This window comes from Equus quagga, chromosome 1 (assembly GCF_021613505.1).
Source record: "Equus quagga isolate Etosha38 chromosome 1, UCLA_HA_Equagga_1.0, whole genome shotgun sequence".
In the NCBI taxonomy this organism is placed as follows: Eukaryota; Metazoa; Chordata; class Mammalia; order Perissodactyla; family Equidae; genus Equus; species Equus quagga.
This window is the reverse complement of record NC_060267.1, coordinates 145,301,533-145,324,720: the sequence shown is the minus strand read 5'-3', so window position 1 is coordinate 145,324,720 and position 23,188 is coordinate 145,301,533. Positions and strand designations below refer to the sequence as shown.

The 23,188-nt window shown below is 41.7% G+C and overlaps 1 protein-coding gene across 1 annotated transcript in view; it reads left to right on the top strand.

The window, feature by feature from the left end:
* Positions 1–21,696: 21,696 nt before the first annotated feature.
* The window catches only part of WDR48 (WD repeat domain 48), a 44,677-nt gene continuing 43,185 nt past the window's right edge, over positions 21,697–23,188 (top strand). Inside the window, exon 1 of the mRNA XM_046662760.1 lies at positions 21,697–21,770. Coding sequence (XP_046518716.1) covers positions 21,723–21,770 — 48 coding nt within the window. The 5' untranslated portion in view covers positions 21,697–21,722. The remainder of the gene's footprint in view (positions 21,771–23,188) is intronic.

The window sequence follows — 23,188 nt, the reverse complement described above, 5'->3', positions numbered from 1 at the left end:
CATGAAAGATAGAAACAAACAAACTACCAAAGGCAAACTGGAGGAAACAGAGAACAGGAAAGGAGAAGGAAACAAAAAAAATGTATCATCAATATCCTCATGGAACAAGATAAAAGCACTATTTTAAAAAGGAACATTCAGAGGACTTTAAGGCTACTAAAAGAAATTTTTTAAATTCTTTTAAAATTCAATAGAAGAATTGGAAATTAAAATTCAAAAAAATCTTACAAAAGTAGAGCAAAAAATAAACCAGATATAGAAGAAAAAAGTGGAGGGAGATTAGAGGCCAAGCCCAGAAGACCCAATGTCTGAATAACAGTTTCAGAAAGAGAGAAAAGACTTAAGTGAGAATATCATCAAAGGAGAAATTCGAGAAAATTTCACAGAATGGAAAGTAAAAGGAAACTATTTTTCTATTGTCGGGGAAGTGGGAGAATTCCCCCACCACTTTTCCTTAAGGTTCTTATGGCTGGTCAAATAATCAAAGAGGCAGGTTAGCAAGAGAAAATCAGACCAAATTTAACAGCATGTATACATGGGAGAAACCCAGGGTAAACTGAGTGACTCAGCCATCCACCCGTTTAAGTACCCTCAGCTACAGACAAGGAGGACATAATGATCTGGGGCTTCAAAGAGGAGAAAGACAATCTGCATAGAGATGAAAAGCAAAAGTTTGATAAACAGGACTTTGATAAGAGTGGATTTAGCAAGGATCCCCCCATGTGTACTAGATAGTTATCTATGGTGATGGCCTGTCCTGGAGACAGCCTTTATTTTAAATTTCTTTAGGCAGTTTAGGGGAAGGTAAAATTGTCTTCCTGAGTCTTTTGAGGCTTCATTGCCTTCAGCTCGAAATAGTCTGCATGCCAGAGTGGCACACCTTGGGGCGGCTGGCCCTCAGCCCCATCACTATACTCACAACACTTCAGACACCAAATGTGTGTGTTTTTTCTTCACACGAAGCAATTCTGACCCTAAAGGCTTGGAGTTAGTGCAGACCCCACAGGTTAAGGGCTCAGTCCCACAAGACTTCCCCCTACTTCAGACACCAATCACAAGTAGTAGGTCCCCAGGCTGCCCATCTTTCTGTCTGGTCCAGTTACAAATTGGAGGTTCCCAGAACCCTTTCCTTATGTTCGATAATTTGCTATACTGGTTCACAGAACTCGGAAGACACTTTACTTAATATTACTGGTGTATTATAAAGGATATTATGAAGGATGCAAATAAACAGCCAGATGAAGAGGTACATAGGGAAAGATCCAGAAGGGTCCCAAGTGCAGCTTCTGTTCCCATGGAGTTTGGAGTGCACCACCCTCTAAGCTTCACTAGCCAAGAAGCTCTCCAAACCCTTCCATTTAGGGTTACTTAGAGATGTGAAAGTAAATCACAAAATGCCTGCAAACACAGGTAGAAGTCGTGGTCTCTGGGGAGGGGAAATGAGGAAGAGAGGGTTGGTGTTTTCCCAAGAAGCCCCGTAGAGTTATTTGACTCTTTGACTCTAATCACATATAATTTTGTTAAAGACAAAAACCAAAAACAGAAAAAAAGATAACACAAGTAAAGGTTTTAACATTTTTTTTCTTGACCTCCACTTTGAAAACCTCTGCATTAACAGCAAGCTCCTGCACTAATTACTGGACCTGTGCCTCTGGGGCCCATCACAGAGCCTGGGGCAGGAACAGAAACTTCTAGGAGACCAATGAATGAAGAGGAACAAACAAAAACACGTTTTCTTAAGAACAGGCTTTCAAGTTATCTTTAGCTCCTATCACGTAGGTATGATCTAATTGGTTATCATTGACATAGAGAGATAGTTGAGTTGTCTCCATGTCCTGCACTTCTATTTTTCTGTGGAAAAAAAACAGAATCTGGAAAACAGAATTGATTATTTGTAAGAGATAGCAGCTTAATCTTATGATTCAGAGACCACCATCATAGTAAATTCGGGATTTTAAATTTTGATTTGAGAAGTGGAAGATTATAATGCACTGGTTTTCAACTGAGGGAGGGAACGTAAGAGAATCGATCCCAAGGGTGGGAATGCTGAGGAGGGTTAGGCGCGGTGGAGGAAAACCGCTGTCCGTTTGAGAACCACTAATATTTACAGGAAGCAGTGATGGTAGGGTCAAGAGGGTGGTTTGTGGTTCTAGCTCTGCCACTTATTCACCCACCCGAGTCACTTGGCCTCAATTCCTATTAAATAAGAAGGCTGCACTTGATGGCCACTAAGATTACAATTAAGTCTAAAAATTATTGTATGTTGTACCAATAATATTCCGAATGGCAAAGGCACGTCAGACTGATCTAGACAAGGAAACTCTTTTATCTTTAAAATAGAAATAAAAACATTTTGGAAAAGAAAATAATATTTGATTTGGGTTTTGAGACTTACAAATTAAATACTACATAATTCCATTTTGTTGAATAAAATTAACATACTGGATACAGTTTCTTTACACGCAAATGCCATGATGTTTTTATTTGGGCTCCTTGACAACAGCTTCCCTGCTTCATAAATTCTGTGTGAGATACTCTTTTCTCCTCCTGATCTCTATGTGGCTAGAAAAAAAGGAAGTATGCTTAAGTGGTAAGTGATGATACGCTCTTACTTTGTCTTATGTTCATTCCTATGGTTTCTACCGCAATTATGTTTCTTTACTGAGTATGGCTAAAAATGTACCTGCAGCAAGAGCTTGGAAATGCAAGGTAAATGCTTGATTAGCTGCAATTAGGGGCTCATGAAAATAAATACCAAGTGACAGTTTGCACTATTCATCAGAGAGCATTAACGGAGGTGAGAGGGGGCATACTTTTTTTCTTTTTTAAAAATAACCAAATGAAGAAAAGTCATCAATAATGCTATCACTTAGAGAAAATCACCTTTAATAGATTGCATCACTAACAGTGTCTTCCAATCCTTTTTCTTGGCAGATACAGCAAACACAGTGGTCCAGAAACACAATTCAAAGGCTTAGCACAAGCGCAAACTTTCACATACATAAAAGCTATATGTACCATAGCTGGACTATGGAGGAGATATGGCCCCTGCCAGAGATGATGCCCAGAGTGGAGAGGAAGAGGAAGAAATTCCCTGGCTTCTTCCTTTCTTTTTTCTCCAGTTTCCCAATAGTGTTGAACCCAGCCAGAAGCCAGCTGACATGAGAGTCTGGAAAATGCAGCCTGCAGGGAGCAAGCCCCAGTCAATCAGACAAGGGATAGGGTGAGGTGTAAACAAGCACGGGATCAGCACAGTCCACCCCTTTTGCTCCTCAGCATTTATTCTCATCCTTCTACCCAAACTTAACTCTCTAAAACAACTTCGTGCTTCTACCTAACAAAAAACTGTAGTCTAAGTGCCTGACATTAACCTTTCGATTGTCAAGGCATCCATTTCAAAAGACATCCATCTTGAATAAGCATATTACCAGTTGTATGACACAGCGACTGGCAAAACAACCGGATAAGGTTATCTTATCATCAAAGGAGAAATTCAAGAAAGTTATCTTATCCAGTTGTTATGCCACCACCACCCATGAAGGTCCCTCTTTCAGAAAGCCCTGGATAACCTAGATAACTGACTACTTGAGTGAGCCTCTCTCCCTTCCTGTGCCCTAATTCTCACTCTCACGTTTTAAATTTGCCAGTAAAGAGTGAACCCATGAAAGACACCTCACTCTCAGAAGCTAATAAAGGCAGAGCCCCAGGTTCGCACTCTTTTGCTCTTGTTCTTTCTCTCTCTCTTTACCCTCAACCTCTCTGTGTGGCCCTTGGGCATACTGTATACCCTCCAGGATCTGTGAGTAAAAAATCTTGTTCCTCAAAATTCTCTGATGGTTTCTTGGTGAAGTGCATCCTGAGATCATAACAAGAACCACAAGGGCTGATCCAGCCACAACATTGGCCCTGGCAGGGGAAATGTCTGTGGGGGTTTGTTAAGAGTAATACAGGCAAATGCCTCAGGCATTCCAAGCCTATATAGCATCACTATCAATAGGCTAAACCAACACAGCAAAACATTAGGCAGAAGATATGTCCTGCAAATAAATATGTTCTCACCCTCTTCCCAGCAAGAGGAAACACAAAATCCCATCTATCATGTTATCCATATCAAGTCTAGGATCTCCAAGGGATATACGGGACCATCAGGTCTGGGCATGTCTCTTCATAACCTGAGTGCCACTGAATTCAATTATAAAGTTAAGTACCACCAAAACTCTTTATGCAATGCCACAGGGAAAGGTGGAGTGGTTGGAATCACTAGTTAAAATACACATAACATAGCAGCCTCAGTTCTCAATTTCATATCTGATCACAAGGCTATAGTTGATATTTATCGTATCCTTTTTCCACCACCCATTCCATTTTACCCTGGCCTTCAGTCAGAACCTTGGCTGGTTGAAGTTCTTTATTCAGTGAGGTGACTTCAACCTTCATTCTTAACGGGCTTCAATCCTTAATCATCCTGCCTTTTGGGGTTGCTGTTACTCCTATCCCACACGCTGACTCTTCCTATTGAATATGCAAGTATTAAGAAGTATCCCAGTGAATCCCAAGTCCAGACATAGTCTTATCTGTCTCCACTGTGTAAAAATGCCTCCACATCAGTGGAACCATTGTTGTGTATCCTGATGGAAGCACTCCATTCTTGGGAATGAAGACTTCTAGAAGAGACGAGACAAGATTACAGAGATGAGAAGCCAAACTCTTGCCAGTGGGTTATCAGCTGTGAGAAGCCCCTCCCGCATCCGCCCCTTGGTTCCCAATCTGTGTGCTCTTGCCATGAGAGAAAATGCAACATATATATACATATATATATATATTTTTGAGGAAGATTAGCCCTGAGCTAACATCTGCTGCCAATCCTCCTCTTTTAGCTGAGGAAGACGGGCCCTGAGCTAACATCCATGCCCATCTTCCTCTACTTTGTGGGATGCCTGCCACAGTATGGCTTGCCAAGCTGTGCTTTGTCTGCATCTGGGATCCAAACTGGCGATCCCCGGGCTGCCAAACCAGAACGAGCGAACTTAACTGCTGCGCCACTAGGCCGGCCCCGATGCAACATATATTAATTGTTGGTTCAGATCATATCCTATAAAACAACACCTCAGCTTGGCAAGGAGTTTTCTCCTAGCTGGTGCCATCACTGAGTCTTCAGTAGACCATTCCAACATTTTATCAGAGCAGCTGCTTCTAGATTTTGGGACACATGGTAAGACTAGTTGAATCTATTGCTGTACTTAGGGTAAAATGGTTCCTTCATTGGAAGCAACGTTGTGTGGAATACCTTCATGGTGAATAGGAATGCCATGAGTCCATAGATAATGGTGCTGGCAGAAGCTAAAAGACAGAGAAAAACAATCCATATTCAAAAGAAAATCAATGAGGACAAACTGCTGCCCACTTAATGATGGAAGGGCTGCAATGTAACTGACCTACCACCAGGTGGCTGGCTGCTCCCTCAAGGGAATGATGCCATCTGAGGGGCTCAGCATTGGCCTTTGCTGCTGGCATATTGTGCACTCAACAGCAGCAGCAGCCAGATTAATCTTAGTGTGAGAAAGTCCATGTTGTTGATCCCAAGCATGGCCTGCATTTCTGATGTCATGGCCACTTTATTTATGAACACACCGAGTGAGCAAAGTGGCTGAAAAAAAGAGAATTGACTTATATCCACAGGATGGTCATCTTGCCCACTTATTACTGAGAGGTTCCACTGACATGGGTGCTTTTTGGTCAGTATTTACATTGGGCACAAATATCTTTATATTCTGTACCTCTCCAATCAGATTCCCCAGTAGAGCTTGAGACAGAGGTTCATACATATGTGATTTATTTTTAAAGCATTCTCAGGAAAATCTGATAAGGGAAGCAGACTAGGGACTGGAAAGGAGCTATGCAAGAGTGTGGTTTCAGGTGAAGTCTAGCTTCATCCTGATTCCATGGGGAGCTCTGGAGGGTAAATTATACCACCGAATTTGTCCCACCTTGAGCTAAGGGAAAGGGTTTTTGTATCCCCATCTCAGTCAGTCATTGGCTGCAGGCTGTCAGAGTAGGGAAAGCAGTATAATTCCCAGGCACCTCTGGGCAAGAGAACTTCAAATGTTCAAAGATAACCCTCCCGAGAAAGTTGCAAGTATGAGGCATTGCCTTAGCACCCACATGAGCTCAGAGATGTGCACACAGACTAAGCATTAAAAGGAACCCATTTCTAGCGGTCTTTATTCCCTTGTGTAGATCCAGACTTCCATCTGGTATCATTTTTCTTCTGCCTGAAGGACATCCTTTAATATTTCTTGTTGTGCATGATGTAGTAGTGATTAATTCTTTCAGCCTTGGTTAAGTGTGAAAACATCTTTATTTCGCCTTCATTTTGAAAGATATTTTACTGAGTATATAATTCCAGGTTGACAGGATTTTTCTTTTAGTACTTTAAAGATAGTGCTCCACTATCTTCTTATTTATATTGTTTCCAACAAAAAATTTGAAGTCATCCTTATCCTTGTTCTTTGATGTGCAGCATATCTTTTTTTCTCTGGCTGTTTTTAGGATTTTCTCATTATGACTAGTTTTAAGCAATTTGGTTACAATGTGCCTTACTGTTGTTTTCTTCTTGTTTCTCGGGCTTGAGTATTTGTGGAGCTTCTTTGATATATCAAAGGCTTATAGTTTATAGGTTTATAGTTTCTACCAAATTTGGGAAATTTTCAGCCATTATTTCTTTAAATATTTTTCTGTCTTTCCCTCTCTCTGCTTTCCTTTGGGGACTTCAGCTACACCTATTTAGACTGCTCGAAGTTGTCCCACAGTCCACTTACATTGTAATGTTCATCTCTGAAAGCTCTGAGTCTTTTTTTTTTACATCTCCCATATCTCTACTTAACTTTCTGAACAAACATATACAGTTATAATCATTGTTTTAATATCCTTACCTGCGAATTCCAATATCTGTATCCATTATGGGTGGTTTCAACTTAGTAATTTGTCTCCTAATTATGGGTCATATCTTCCCACTTCTTTGCATTGCCTATCAATTTTTGTATTGGATGGCAGATGTGGTGTTCAATTGCACTCACAAGCATTAACAAGTGAGGCGCCAGCCCCGTGGCCAAGTGGTTAAGTTCTTGTGTTCCTCTTTGGTGGCCCAGGGTTTCACCGGTTCACCATGCTGAGGCAGCATCCCACATGCCACAACTAGAAGGCCCCACCACTAAAAATACACAACTATGTACCGAGGTGCTTTGGGGAGAAAAAGGAAAAAGTAAAATAAAATAAAATCTTAAAAAAAAAAAGAATTAAAAAATGATATTCTCTCTAGATGTAAAGTTCGATATGGCAGCACGTGCTCTTGCCCCTGCTCCATACCCACACAGGCCCCTCTGAGTTTGCCTGCAGTTGCGGTGGACAGTGCACTGACAGTCCCGTCAAGAACCCATTTGTCTCTCTGCTTTTCTGCCTAAAGGTACCTAGCAGGGTTTGGGACTTAAAATCCTGAGAGACAATTCTCAACCGGTGAGGGACAGGAGAAAATGGATAAATACCCCAGCTTTGCTGTCCCTTGAGAAATCAAGTCTGAGGTGCATTCCACATGTTCCTCAGAAAATCCCCAGCAGAACTGAGCTTCAGTTACTCACGGGGGAAACCCACTCATTTATGAATCCTGGATGGGGTTTTCCTCCTTCCTGTCGCACTGTCCCTGATCTTCTTCTTGAGCTTCCTGAGATTACCTCCTACATCCACCATCTGCACCAAGACCTTGCCTCAGAATCGGCTTCTGGAGGGACACAGACTAACACAGATATGTATGTATTAGATTATCCTAGTAATTGTATCGTTCACATCCTCTAAGAGTTGTTCTCAAATCTCATTTCATATTATAATCAACTGGAGAAAAACACATAAAAATTTCTGGGAATTGTCAAATAAACAAATCCAGATTTAGTAAAGAGAGACTGTATTCGAAAAGATTATTGCAAAGAGGGGTAGGAGAGACCGTTGCACTAAGGGAAGGAGGAATATTGCAGTAGGAGAAGCTCTGAACATAAGATCTCAAGGTTTGGGCAAAAAGAGCTTCTCTTTTGTAGCGAGCAGTAAACAAGACTAGGAAGAATCAGGTGTGGGGAAGTGGGATGAAAAGGAGACCTCACAGGGTAGTAAGTCAGAGAATGTTTTACCCCAAAGTCAGCCTTTTCTCAGGAGAGGCTCTGAAGGAAGAGCTGTGCACTGACTCAGGCTGAGGGTGGCCCAAAGCTCAGGGGCCTGGGAGGACAGAATCTTAAAGTTTGGTTAACAAGCATTTTGTTCTGATTGATCACCAAGAACAAGCGATTCTAGTAATCGTTTATGAGGCCATGATGGGAACTTAGAGGGTTTGTGTCTGGTTTTATCATAGGTAAACAAGGGGGCATATATGAGTCTTACACCTAAGTCATATGGGAAAGGATGGTTCTTTGGGGTAGGTCTTTTCCAGAACCGAAAAGAGGCGGAGTGTGTGTGTGTGTGTGTGTGTGTGTGTGTGTGTGTTTCTTAAGTGTCACTGTTTCTCTAGGAGCACAGGGCTCAGGTAAAATTCAACATTGTCAGGATGGAGCGTGGACAACAACACTTTCTAGAAGCTCCCTAGGTAATGTATAGATTACAATAAGAGACTTGAGAGACACATCAACTAATTAAAATATGTGGACCTTATTTCAGATCCTAATTCAAACAAAACTATTTTAAAAATGACATTTATAAAACAATTGGAAATTTTACCACTGGATCTTTGATGAAGTTAAGGAATTACTGTTATTTTTCGGGCATCATGATATTATGCTTACGAATTTTTAATTTTAACAAAAGCGATCATGGTATTGTGGTTATGTTTTTTATAAAGTTCTTATATTTCAGAGACACTCACTGGAGGAAATGTTTATGGGTTCAATGATATGATTTCTTGGATTTGCATCAACATAATATGGAAAGGGGGAAGTGGGTGGGCAATTAGATGGCCATGAACTGATAACCATTGAAGCTGAGTGGTGGGTCACATGGGCTCACTAGGCTAGTATGTCTATTCTTGCATATGTCTGAAATAAAAAAGCTTTTCTAAGGAAGCTCCCTAATTGTTCTTATTATGCAGCCCATATTGAAAACTGCTTTTCATAGCCTTACTTATTTTTTGTCTGCCCAATTGTCAAAACCTGAAAGAGGTTTGGTAAGGGTTCCCCTCCCATGACTATTACATTTCTATCCATTTCTCCTTGAATTTTTTGCAATGCTTGATTTATATATTTCATTGCTTTATTATTTGTCACGCTAAAGTTTATGAAAGATTTCTGATGCGGGGTCGGTGAGCCGAGGAGTCGAAAGAAAGATTTCTTAGACTCTCAAGATCTGGCAGTAGTGCTCTTTTATTTAGAGAATAGTGTGGAATAGCATGGGGACAGGACCCATGGGCAGTCAGAGCTTCTGCTGCCGCCACTTCTGCTGCCCCCGCTGGCATGGGGACAGGGCCCATGGGCAGGCAGAGCTGGTGCGTGGGGACAGGACCCACGGGCAGTCAGAGCTCCTGCTGCTGCCCCGAGTTGAGGGTTAGGGCTAAATTTAAGGCATGGGTATGTGAGTCATCTCTTTACAAGACAAAGGAAAAAAAGTTAAAATGGTACCAGTGCCGGTAGGGTCCGGACATTGGGCGGTCCCACAACTTTTAGATAAGAATCAAACCGGATTGAGTAAATGGCAGAAGTCACCCCTCAAATATTATCTTCAACTAAAGACAAAGGAGGATTTTGGGGTGGGGGGTCAGTTACATGAGGTTGCCAGACAGTAAACGACTTAAGTTCTTGCCTTCCCCATTAAGAGTTTCCAGAGATAAGGCCATCCCCCGCTTCCTCCTGGCGCAGAGAGGGAGGCATGGAGATTTCCTTCACAAATGCAATTGTCTCTGATCAAAGGGCAAGCAAATTCCACTCCTCGGAGCCTGATTCTCATCTGCAGTTTTAAAATTAACCAGCCTAAAAATCCTCATCATAAACTGTTTTAAAATTAAGCAGCCTAAAAATCCTCATCAATTTCCTTTTCTTTTTCTTGAAAAAATAATATATGCTCATGGCAAAAGTAAAGAAAAAAGAATCAAGCAGTATATAAAGGTATACAGTGAAAAACCAATTTCCCTTTCACCTCAAATTCCCAATTTTCAGTCCCTCTCCCCAGTGTCAGCCACAATTACCAATTTCATCTGTCTCTATGGAGGAATAGTGGATGTGTGTTTGAACATACATACATACATATATATATAATACTTGAACGTCCTTTTTTATATATATATAAAATATTTTATATATTTATATATATTATATACAAATATATATATTATATAAATATTTATATATAAAATATTTTATATATATTTAAATATAAATATATATATTTTATATTTATATATATATGGGACCTCAGTATTTTACACACTGTTAGACTCCTTGCATTTATCACTCAAATCTTGCACAGAAAATTGCTTCAGTGGGAAGCTATGCACTGTCGCAAACCCTGCAGTATTACTGATTCTGTTTCTCTGAGAGCTATTTTACAACTCTGTAAATTATAGAAAATGGATAACAATGCAAAATAATTCCTGTCTATTGGCATGCAAATCAATTCTGTCAGGTGCGGGAACAACCTCCCCACCCAAGGAAAAACCAGTTTTGCCCCCCTGCACATTCATTTTGATGCGGGGTCGGTGAGCCGAGGAGTCAAAAGAAAGATTTCTTAGACTCTCAAGATCTGGCAGTAGTGCTCTTTTATTTAGAGAATAGTATAGAATAGCATGGGGACAGGACCCATGGGCAGTCAGAGCTTCTGTTGCCGCCGCTTCTGCTGCCCCCGCTGGCATGGGGACAGAACCCATGGGCAGGCAGAGCTGGTTCGTGGGGACAGGACCCACGGGCAGTCAGAGCTCCTGCTGCTGCCCCGAGTTGAGGGTTAGGGCTAAATTTAAGGCATAGGTATATGATTCATCTCTTTACAAGACAAAGGAAAGAACATGAAAAAAAGTTAAAATGGTATCAGTGCAGGTGGGGTCTGGTCATTGGGTGATCCCATGACTTTTAGACAAGAATCAAATCGGATTAAGTAAAGGTTAGAAAGGTTAGACGCCACCACCCTAAACCAGTTACATGAGATTGCCAGACAGCAACCAACTTAAGTTCTTGCCTTCCCCATTAAGAGCTTCTAGAGATAAGACCATTCCCCCTTCTTCCTGGCACAGAGAGGGAGGCATCTTCACAGACAGAGGTTTCCCTTAGAAATGTAAATGTTTCCCAACAAAGGGGCAAACAAATTCCACTCCTTGGAGCCTGAATCTCATCTGTAGTTTTAAAACTAACCAGCCTAAAAATCCTCATCATAAGCCATTTTAAAATTAAGCAGCCTAAAAATCCTCATCAATTTCACCATTCCTTTATTCCATATGAATTTGTGCCTCTTTGACTTCTCCTTTGAACCAGTTATGACATCTGCCTAGTTCCTTCAAAATGAGCAAAATAAAATCTTTAACGTGTTCATTTTATATCTGCATCAGAATCATGATTTTACCCTTTTTTTGGATAATTATCCTTTAACAGTATTTAGCAAATAGGTTGAACATACATCCCATGGGATGTGTGGAAAATCCAACTTTATTTTTGTCTCTCATGCCCTGCGTGAATACGTCTCTGGATGTATCAATAACTCATTTAATCTGTCCAATCATTTGCTTCAACAATGCTTCAATAAATATTCTTTCATATGTGTTTTTAAGTCAAATGTCATTACACTTGTAGGATGAATTTCTAGAAAAGGAATGGCTAAATCACTCTCCAAAGAGATTATACCAATTTACCCTCCCACTAAAAGTGTATAAAATGATGGTTTTTCTACATTCTCTGAACATTGTACATTATCAAACTTTTAGATCTTTTCCAATATAGCAGGTGAAAAACAGAATCTTATTTAAATATGTGTTTCCTTCATTACGAATGAGATTAAGCATATTTTCAGACAATGTAAGTCATTAATTTTCTTTTTCTGTACGCTGCCTATTTATGTCCTTTGCTCATTTTTTCTATTGTGTTTTGGTATTTTTCATATTAACACGTAAGCTCTCTTCATATATTAAGGAAATGTGCCCTTTCTCATGTGTGTTGCAAATATATTTTCCCATAGTGGGTCTGGGGCAACTACAAAGAGATGGGGCAAGGCAAGCATAGTACAACTCAGTGGTTCAGAATGTGGCTGCCTAGAAAGGATGCATCTCTCACACCTCCTGCCCTTTAGAGGTGACTGAGCTGTTACCTTCTCATTCACAGCAGTTCAGCAATGAAGATCTAATTGAAGTGCAAGAAAAAGTGTGCATTGAAAAGTCACCATGGAAACTGCCCCTCCCACAGCCATTTACCATTCAAAGGCTTCTACAGGCATTCATGTACCACAAATTAGCAAAGAAAGATTGCCAGACTCACAATCCTAATTTTGAATGCAATTTGAAGGTGCTTAGAGGTGTAGGGGAGGAGGACATTTCCTCTTCCCAAATGGGGGTTCATCTGGCTGGAGAACGAATTAAATTCACATGAGACAGAATAGCAAGAGAAAATTAAAGCTTTATGAGGAACCATGGCCCGGGGCCTTTCTTCCTGAAGGAAGAAAAGGCACCGAAGAAGTGGGGTGCACAGAGTGGTTATATACCCCGAAACAAGGTGTTTCACATATGATTGAAATGTCCCCTTTACAATAGTCACGAGGCTGCTCTGCCAGCACAGCGCTTGATGGAAACAGCAGATAGGTCTGCTGTCTCAGTGAATGCCACGGGGTGGCAGGTGTGTTGCCTCGGTCTGGGGGGTCACAGATGAGCACTGCAATCGGTTCCTAGCCTAAAGAAAGATGCTTAATCTTTAAGGAGATGCCAACGTTGGGAGGGGGAGGGAAGTCAGTTACAGGAGGTTACCAGAGAAGCACAATAAAATGCAGATTTAAGTCCTTGCCTTTGGTATTGATTAAGAGTTTCTAGAGAGAAGGTCATCTCCTTTCTTCTTCCTGGTACAGAGAGGGAGGCACCTTTTACAGATAGAGATTTACCTTTGTGGGGACCTGGAATTGGCCACCCCAAGATATGTCTCTTTGGTATCAGGACTATTTGAGGTTGATTGCTTTTGATAAACTGGGACAGGGAAGGAGGCTCTGAGGAATGGAACTCGCCCTTCCTTAGGACACATTTACATTTGTAAGGTAAATCTCTATCTGTAAAAGGTGCCTCCCTCTCTGTACCAGGAAGAAGAAAGGAGATGACCTTCTCTCTAAAAACTCTTAATCAATACCAAAGGCAAGGACTTAAATCTGCATTTTATTGTGCTTCTCTGGTAACCTCCTGTAACTGACTTCCCTCCCCCTCCCAACGTTGGCATCTCCTTAAAGATTAAGCATCTTTCTTTAGGCTGGGAACGATTGCGGAGCTCATCTGTGACCCCCCTCAGCCCGAGGCAACACACCTGCCACCCTGCGGCGCTCACTGAGACAGCAGACCTATCTGCTGTTTCCATCAAGCGCTGTGCTGACAGAGCAGCCTCGTGACTATTGTAAAAGGGACTTTTCAATCACATGTGAAACACCCCGTTTGGGGGCTATATAACCACTCTGTGCACCCCACTTCTTCGGTGCCCTTTCTTCCTTCGGGAAGAAAGGCCCCGGGCCATGGTTCCTCATAAAGCTTTGTTAATTTTCTCTTGCTATTCTGTCTCATGTGAATTTAATTCGTTCTCAGGCCAGAGGAACCCACATTTGGGGAGAGGAAATGTCCTCCTCCCCTACACCTTACAAATGTAAATGTGTCCTAACAAAGGGCACGTTCTATTCCTCAGAGCCTCCTTCCCTGTCCCAGTTTATCAAAAGCAATCAGCCTCAAATAATCCTGATGCCAAAGAGACATATCTTGGGGTGGCCAATTTCAGGTCCCTACAGAGGCATAAAGAAGGCCTGTGGTTTCTATAGGGAGATAACTAGGAAAAGAATTGTGTTCAGTCTAGCTTCTGCAGAAGATAATTTGTTGAGACATAAGAATATATTTTGTTTTTGCTGCAATTTTCCTTCCTTACCCACCCTGTGCTGAGCATTCCCTGTCCATAGTGCTTACTGATCTCAGGAGTGGTTTGTATTACTGGGCCTTAAGCAGAAACTACTTAAAGACTATCTCTGGTCTTGCCTTTAGTGAAAGCCCAAGGGCACTGAAGAGGCTAAGCTATGAATTTGGGTGGGAGAGGATGTGCAGAGGAAAAATTCATTCTCTGTGGAGGGCAGAGAAGTCAGTGAAAGCAGGAGAGGTTCTGCAAGGAATGAAGTCCTGTGACCACTGTTGAAAGCATGCAAGTTGGTTACAGAACCTGGTCAATGATGGCTGGTGATCTTAAGGAGGCAGGAGCCTAGGCATTGAAATTTCCAGCTGTAACAAGAAGTCCCAGTTCCAATGGAGGAAAAGACAAGAGGCCTGGCCATTTTCAAAGGACACTGGGCATCTCAGCCCCAATCACTGTGGCCTCAGGATTATTAGTGTCTCCCAGGCAATGACCCCTGGGATCTATGAGTGACTTTATGGTAGTGCATCACGGTGACCAGGGGAGTCTTAAGAATGACTGAGGTTGACTTTCCCATCATTTTGGCTGGCTGGGAGCTCAAAATTATAATCAACTAATTATAATATATAATATATATATATTTATATATATATTTTATATATATATATTTATTTATTTCTTCTTTAAAGATTGGCACCTGAGCTAACAACTGTTGCCAATCTTTTTTTTTTTCCTGCTTTTTCTCCCCACATACCCGCCAGTACATAGTTGCAGATTTTTTAGTTGTGGGTCCTTCCAGTTGTGGCATGTAGGACGCTGCCTCAGCATGGCCTGATGAGCGGTGCCATGTCCGCGCCCAGGATGCGAACCAGCGAAACCCTGGGCCGCCGAAGCAGAGCACACCAACTTAACCACTCGGCCACTGGGCCATCCCCTAATTTAATTTTTTTTTTTTTAAAGATTTTATTTTTCTCCTTTTTCTCCCCAAAGCCCCCCGGTACATAGTTGTATATTTCGTTGTGGGTCCTTCTAGTTGTGGCATGTGGGACGCTGCCTCAGCGTGGTTTGATGAGCAGTGCCATGTCCGCGCCCAGGATTCGAACCAACGAAACACTGGGCCGCCTGCAGCGGAGCGCGCGAACTTAACCACTCGGCCACGGGGCCAGCCCCCCCCCCCCAATTTAATTTTAATAATCTAATATGATACCTTTACAAATTGGAATTTGTGGTGAAAGATTCACACCCACTGCACTTTTCGGGACTAGTATTTTAAGAAGCCTCAGCCAGCTCAGCTGCTGTACAGAAATCCCACCACAAAAAAGGACATTTGTGATGTAGTTATAATATTATGGGGGTTTTTGGCCTACTTAGTAAATGCTTATAAATGCATAAATTTTGCCTTATTTTCACAGTAAATTATGGCTTTTTACGGGAGCAAATAGGTTTCCTGAAAAGGTACCTTGACTATGACATTTTATCAGCAGGAAATAAGTATCAACCATTTTAAGGTCTGACATCACATTAGAGCCAGTGAGGTCCAAAATCAGGGATGGCCTAGATGGTTCTCTACTGCCCTCCAGTGGGAAAGCTAGACAGAGGTCAAAACATTCTTGGAATGGAAAAGAGACTGGCTTACAGTTCTAACATTGGCATGCAAAAAATGTGGACAGAAAGAAGATAAAAAGAACTGAAGGCTATTTTTTTTTGCAGTGTGTTCAGAAATAAGTGAACTGTTGAACGATGAGTCATTTAGTAATATGCCTTCTAAGACTGTATTTAAACCTGAGGATTTGCTGACAAGACGTAAACAGCATTTTGACATAAACATCTTAAGCATTCTGAGTCTCTATATTTACTTATATAATATTGCAATACTTATGCATACTTATTTCATTACGATCTTGTAGTCTACTATATATCAAAACACTCTTCTTAGGAGAGAATTATTAAAGAGTTTTAAGGAAATTATTCAGCTTCTCAATTTCTCCATGAATCTGACAGATAACATGACAGGCTTGCATTAAAAAGTTTATTTAGGGGCCGGCCCCGTGGCTGAATGGTTAAGTTCGTGCGTTTCACTTCCGTGGCCCGGGGTTTTGCTGGTTCGGATCCTGGGGATGGATATAGCACTACTCATCAGGCCATGCTGAGGCAGCGTCCCACATAGTACAACCAGAGGGACTCACAACTGCAACATACAACTATGTTCCGGGGGCTTTGGGGAAAAGAAGAAGGGGGAAAAAAAGGAAATTTGGCAATAGTCGTTAGCTCAGGTGCCAATCTATAGAAAAGAAAAAGTTTATTTAGCACTTCTGCATTACCTACATGAGGCTTAAAACTCTATCCTTTTTAAAATTCATCTTTAAAGTATCCAAATTACTGCATTAAGCATTAGCAGAGAGTAGTAGTTGCAAACCAAGGATCTACATGATTCCTTATTTTTAAACAAATTTTCAGAACATATTAATCCCTCTTGAACAATTAAAACAAAAAACACAAAATCACATTCATGTCTCTCCCCCTGGTGATGGGAAGTGTGGGGTATGGTGCGAAGACATACCTGGTTACCTTTATTTACTTCATTCAGTAAATGGATTCATCATGCAGCCAGAAAACATGTATTCAAGCATGAGAACAATCTGTAAAAATGCCTTATCATTTCACAAATCTTTTTCTGGCTGTTGAGAACAAGAGAGGAGGCAAGAACAAAAGATACAAATTTCACGCTAATTTGAAAACTTTAACAAGTAATAGAGTCTGCTTTATATAAAAATTATGAGATAATCTACCCTAGGAAATTTCAACACTTCGGCAATGTTTCCTGAGCAAGGTGGTGACTAAAAATAATACCTACAATATATTGACTATTTCCTACATACCAGGTACTGTGCTACGATGATTTCATTGACCTTCATAAGAACCATAGGAGACAGGTACTATTATCATTCCATTTTACAGATAACTGACAACAGAGAACTTAATTAACTTGTTCAAGTCACTGGCAGAGGGAGGGATAAACCTCCAGAGAAAGATTTAACAAGAACAAATCTGGTTTGTTTCGAAGTAGGAGCCTTCTAGAACTCTTATTTACTTTCTAAATTTACTGTACTTTTATTTAATATTTGTGTGGATATTTTTATCCAGGATGTTAAAGTTTTCATGTTGTCTAGGACTTTAGGCAGAGGTTTCAAAATCAGAACAATATAATAGTTGTCAAGTTTTCTTACATTTTAAATAAAGATGCCAATCTTCTTTTGCAGAAAATGCTAAGAGATTGATGAAGGAATTCTGCCAGGACAAGCCTCCTGGCAGTTATACAAGAGAAGACAAAGAATTAATTGGAGATTGAAGAGGCTGATGGTGAGAATATCTCTGCAGACTTGTGAAGGTGCTGTGACATTTCCACTCCTCATGGAGAAGGGGGGGGTGTATTAGTTATCTATTGTTGCATAACAAATTATCCCACAACTAAGGCACTTGAAACAAACATTTATTATCTCACACAGTTTCTGTAGATCAGGAATTTGGCAGCAGTTTAGCTGAATGGTGCTGGCTCAGAGTTTCTCATAAAGTTGCAATCAAAATGTCATCTGAGTAATCAAGCTGAGGGTATATGCACACACTCTGGCTGTAAGAAGGCTAGAAAAAGTGAGTAACTGTCTTTCTCACTTTTTGTAAGCAGTGCTCACCACCACCAAGACACACAGTGGGGAATTCCCCACACGTAGAGAACTCAAATGATGGACAGCAGAAAATAAAACTACAAAACGGTCAAATGCAAAGTGATCCCTTTGGCTGCCCAACACCAATATAACCACTGCTTTCAGCACTTATAATTCAAAAAAAAGTTGCCACTTAACATATTGCAACTACGCTTCATACAACCAAAGATGCACTCACTCTGTCACCCTCCAAGGGAGTCAACCCAATGTCTCATCAGTTACCACACCCATCCATCCATTTCTAAGCCTAGAACCTCTAGTTGATATCCATTCCTCTGCAACTTATGGAGTAAATAACAAAGTTTACCAACAATAGCACACTCTATATACAATAGTGAAGTAAAGAGTAAAGAAAGAAAATAAAAGTTAAAGCATATGAAAGCACACACGACACATCAAGAAAGGAAATACATGCAAAGATGACAGCTCTCATTTCTTCCCCTGATCACAAGGACTTCATCTCCACTTACAACTTTCTTGATCCACCAGCCATTCTGTGTTCCCTTCACCTTTAAACAGTACCTTCATATCTAAGGGATCCGAGTGTTTGATGGGCTTATCTGTTTAAAGGTATATCAGCAAACCTATTTCTCTTTGATGATCAGGGTTAATCACTACCACCAATACCATAACCTCATCCTCCTTCTCCTTCTCTTGCCTATCCAGTGACATGAGATACGCAAAATGGTTAGATGGCAGTCTCAGCTCCAAATCAATGGAACCATTGTTCCTTTCTTTGGTAACAAACCTCTAAACCAGCAAACCCCAGAATCTCAGAGAATGGCAGTTAAAAAAATTTTAGGTGGGGGTTGTTAGGTGTAATATCTTGCCTATGGAAGTGTGGTGGTTTGAAAACATATCCACAAATTCTTTGACACTTCTCCCATAAAAAAAGGAATCTCCTTGGATATAACCAGCCTTAATGACTAAGTCCTCATGAACTAAATATGGTTTGAAGTGACACTATCATTGGGACTTCCATTGTTAATTTAGAAAACACATCATAGTTTCCACTCAGATTTCTCTCTTTTGGGATGCTTGCCCTTGGAACCTAGCTACTATGTTGTAAGAAACCAAACAGCATTGTAGAAAAGGCCATGAGTAGGTGTTCTGGCCACAGATTCAGCATCAGTCATCAGATACGTGAAGGACTGGGCTTTTAGATGGTTCCAGACCCCTACTTTTTAGCTGCCTTAGCTAGCATCAAGTAGAAAGTGGAATAGAGATAAGCTGTCTCCATTGAGCCCTGCACAAATTACAGATTTGTAAGCAAAGTAAACCTTGTCATTGTTTTAAACCACTAAGTTTTGGGGTGGTTATACAGCAATAGATAACAGGAACAGGAAAAAAGACTGCTAAATATTGGACACTAGTTCAAAGCATGTACTACATCCTTCCTATTTCCCAGAGGCACCATGACTAAGTCTTCAATAAGACCAGGTGCTTCCTGGTAATAGGATATACAGTTAGACCAATGAATTCTATGGGCAATAGCCCATTGCATTACTTCTTTCACTACTGAGTGAGTTTCTTGGTCAGGAGCAATATGGTGTCAGACACAATGACAGTGTATAAAGCATTCAGTAAGACCCCAGGTGGTGGTGCTAACAGAAGCACAGCAAGCAGTGAAAGCAAATCTAAATCTAGAGTAAACGTATTTCAGAGAGGACAGATTACTCCCTCAAAGATCAGGGAGGGCCAATGGAATCGACTTGCCTTCAAGTAGTTGGCTGATCCTCTTGGAGCATGGGGTATATCACCAACTCAGGATTGGTCACTTCTGCTGGCAACCTGAACACTCAGTAGTAGGTTAGTGATCCCATACACAGCTCCAGTCCTGTTATTACTGCCATTTCATTCACGATTCCACTGAGCAAGCACTGAGGCTGGAAAAGGAGACTGAGTTTCATCCACAGAGCAGTTCATTTCATCCCTATGATTCTAAAGATTCATTCTGCCAGGTCCATCACCATATCCCTTCCCCACTCTTCCCTGTCACCAGTTCTCCAAACTTGCTCTTTCCATGTCTTTGACCAACTGGCCAAACAAATTAGCCTCAGACCATGAACTATTAACCAAGGCCATCTCTCCTTTCAGGCAAAGTGAACTTCAAGACATGCTGTTGGATATTCTGCCCCATTAAAAGGACTTCACAGCTTCGATGCTCTTCACATCTAAAGTATGATGACAACTTAATCCATTTCTGGCAGGTACTAGCATATTGTGCAGAGCAACATGTTTGCATGGTGCCTGGCATACCGTGGGTGCTCAATAGGTATTTGTTGAATAATTTCTTTTTGATGCAATAGCTTCCCACTGATCTAAAAGACTCTGCTGGGTGTGGCTTCTGCATACTTCCCATTCTTCTCTGCACTCTAAGACTTGGTCCTCAATTCCTGGAAGTTCCATGCTCCCTTTTGCCACAAGATCTTTGTTCAGATGATTCCTTCTTCTTGCCTACTTAACTCCATCCTCAGATCTTGACTCAAGGATCCCTTCGTGTCTTACAACTATCCTTCTTCACTGTACTTATCTTCACATTCACTTATGTGTTTAATTAATTCCTGTCTTGCCCTGGTACTCTAAGTTCAATGACTATGTGCACTCACCACTGGATTTCCAGAACCTAACATAGTGCCTGGCACTTAATAGGTGCTAAATAATATTTTGTTGAATGAATGAATACACAAATAAATGAAGGAAAGTGTCTGTAATACAATGCAGTATAGGTAATTTAGCTACAAGTTATCACTGCCAGTTTTGCTTAAGCAGCTTTCTGCCATCAGTTTTTATTCCTCTAATTCACACTTCTTCATTAATTTAAAAACACATTTGTCTAGATAAAAACTTTCCTAAGCATTATTTCTATACTAGCACTATGCAACAGAAATATGTGAGCTACATATATAACTTTAAATATGCTAATAGCCACAATATAAAAAGTAAAAAGAAATTAATCTTAATATTTTATTTAACCAAATATATCCAACACATTACCATTTCAACATCGTAATCAATATAAAAATTATTAGCTATCTTACATCCATTTCTTCCTACTAAGTCTTCAAAATTTGGTGGACATTTTAGTTTCATCATTACCTCAATTTGAACTAGCCATCTTTCAAGAGCTCAATGGCCAGTGGATACTGTAGGGGACAGTGTAGTTCTATAGGTTTCGTTTTCACAAGAAAGAGTCTTACAGTCCTCAGCTCCTATAATTGGTGTCAGGAAAACTTCCTCAAGTCTAAACCTTCACCCAGAAGGGTCTCACTGTTCCAATATAAGAGATCATTTAAACCAGATACTAGAATGAGCCCCAACTCCTTCAGGTTTTGGAACTTAGAAAGTTGTCTCTGGGAACAATTTTAACTAGCATGTATTTTTCATCTTCTTTAAGATCCTTTTATCTCTTATTTAAACGTATACTTGGCTCCTCTTGAAGGTGGGGGCTACCTCCTTTGCAAACTCTTCTCTCTCTCCTACTTGGAGCCCAGTTTATAATTCTCCGCACTTTTAGGTACTTCATGGCAAATCTGTCGGTCCCCCTGGCTGCCTAGGAAAGCTTGGGGGATGTCCGTCCAAGCTGCTTAGGTCCAGCATTATTAATTCTTTCGGCACTTCCCTTATGACTGTTTGGGCCTCTGGAGGAGGCATCCCGGAAAGCAGCGCCAAGCCAAGGTTTAGGGCCACACACAGCTGAATTCGGATTGCTCCCCCGGCTCAGAAGATGGCTCTCTTTCCGCCAGCATTATATGCACGCAATGGTTTTCAGGAGCTTCAACCTCACCACAAGGCCACCGGCCACAAGGACCAAGACGGCTTGGGTAGCATCACCTGCCCTTGGCCAAAGGGGAAGAGGCGGGACATCCGCCCGGTCCGAGCCATTTCCGGAAGTGACGTAGGGGTGTCAACATGCAAGATGGCGGCCCATCACCGGCAGAACACGGCAGGGCGGAGGAAAGTGCAGGTATAGGAGCCCGGCTCCTCGACCTTCCGGACGTGGCTGTCAGCCTGGGGCCCACCTCCAGCGAGCAGATGCCTCGGGCCGCGGTTGGCCGGGGTAGCGGCTTGGGGCGAACGGGACGGGGCGCAGCCGGCAGCGAGGGGTGGGGCCGCGGCGCTAACGGCTTGAGGAAGGGGCGGGGGGCGGCCGGCTGGGTCCGCCTGGGCCGGGGCCCGGGACCCTTGGGTGCGCAGCTTGGAGCCCAAGGTTGCCAGTCGCCCGCTGTCTCCTAGGCTTGGGCTTGCGGGGTCGGGATGGGCTCGTTCCCCGCCCACCCGCCTCCCCCTTCCCCTGCCTCTGTCCCCTGCGCTCTGCCCTAGCCGCGTCGGAGCAGAGGCCTCCTTGCGCTGGCCCAGCGGCGGGCGGCGGCGGAGGGAGTGGGCCTGTGCGGGGGCGTGGCGGGGTGGCGGAGCGCCGACCGCCTTGCGGAGGATTCTGCACGTGGGAGCCTCCTCTTTTTTTTTTTTGTGCGGGAGCTTTCTCCCCGGTGAGGTGGAATCGACATGGGAGTGTGCTGGGTTTAGTGGGGAAATTATAATGTTTATCGTTTTGGAATTTAATTTTGTCTAAACCGTTTCATCATCTCCATGTGCATCTTTGAATGTTTCTTTCCTGTTTCTATAATTTATTATCCAAGGGTAAAGCTTTATCTTACCCTTCCGTGTGTGCTTTATGCCTTCGTGAATCCACTTTTGTTTTGGGTACGTTTAAGAGGTATTGCTATCTATTATTTTCAGCGATGCAAGGGTGAAAGCCCTATTATAGCTGTTTACTGCAGGTATGTTGTATGTAGTAGTGATGATATGGTGCACTTATTCATTAAACATTTACTGAGCACTTAGTTTGGGCCCAAAAACGTGCAAAAAATTAAGAGAATATTGGAATAAGTAACACCTAGCCTTTCTTTATAAAACATAGCATTATATATAGTTCTACAGGTTGAAATCAGTGAGTGTTTAATAGCTAGTCAGGACAAAGGGTTTCTTCAGTAAGATAACTCCAGTAAATGGCTGGCTGGGCAGTTCAGCTCTTTGTTTTATTGATCTTATTGATGTGTACAGTGTCCTGAGCACTCAATAGATGTTTGTTGAATTGAGTGAAATTAGTAAGAATTAAAAATAGCTTACCCTGTTAGGTGATTTTCAAGTGCATTAGTGACAGGATTTAAGTAACCCCCACGTCCACGTCAGGTGGTGAGTATGTCTGCTCCTGAGTCAAATGTAACTCAAAATTGTAACTTAATTTGTATTCTAGACACTAGAGTGGTACTCTCCTTAGGGTAGTAAGGAGAGTTAATCAGGTCTCTCAGTTTCTTGCGTTTAGACTTAAAAAATACTATAAAAGTGCAGATGGGGAAAATGTAAATTAACTGCAGTGTGTGT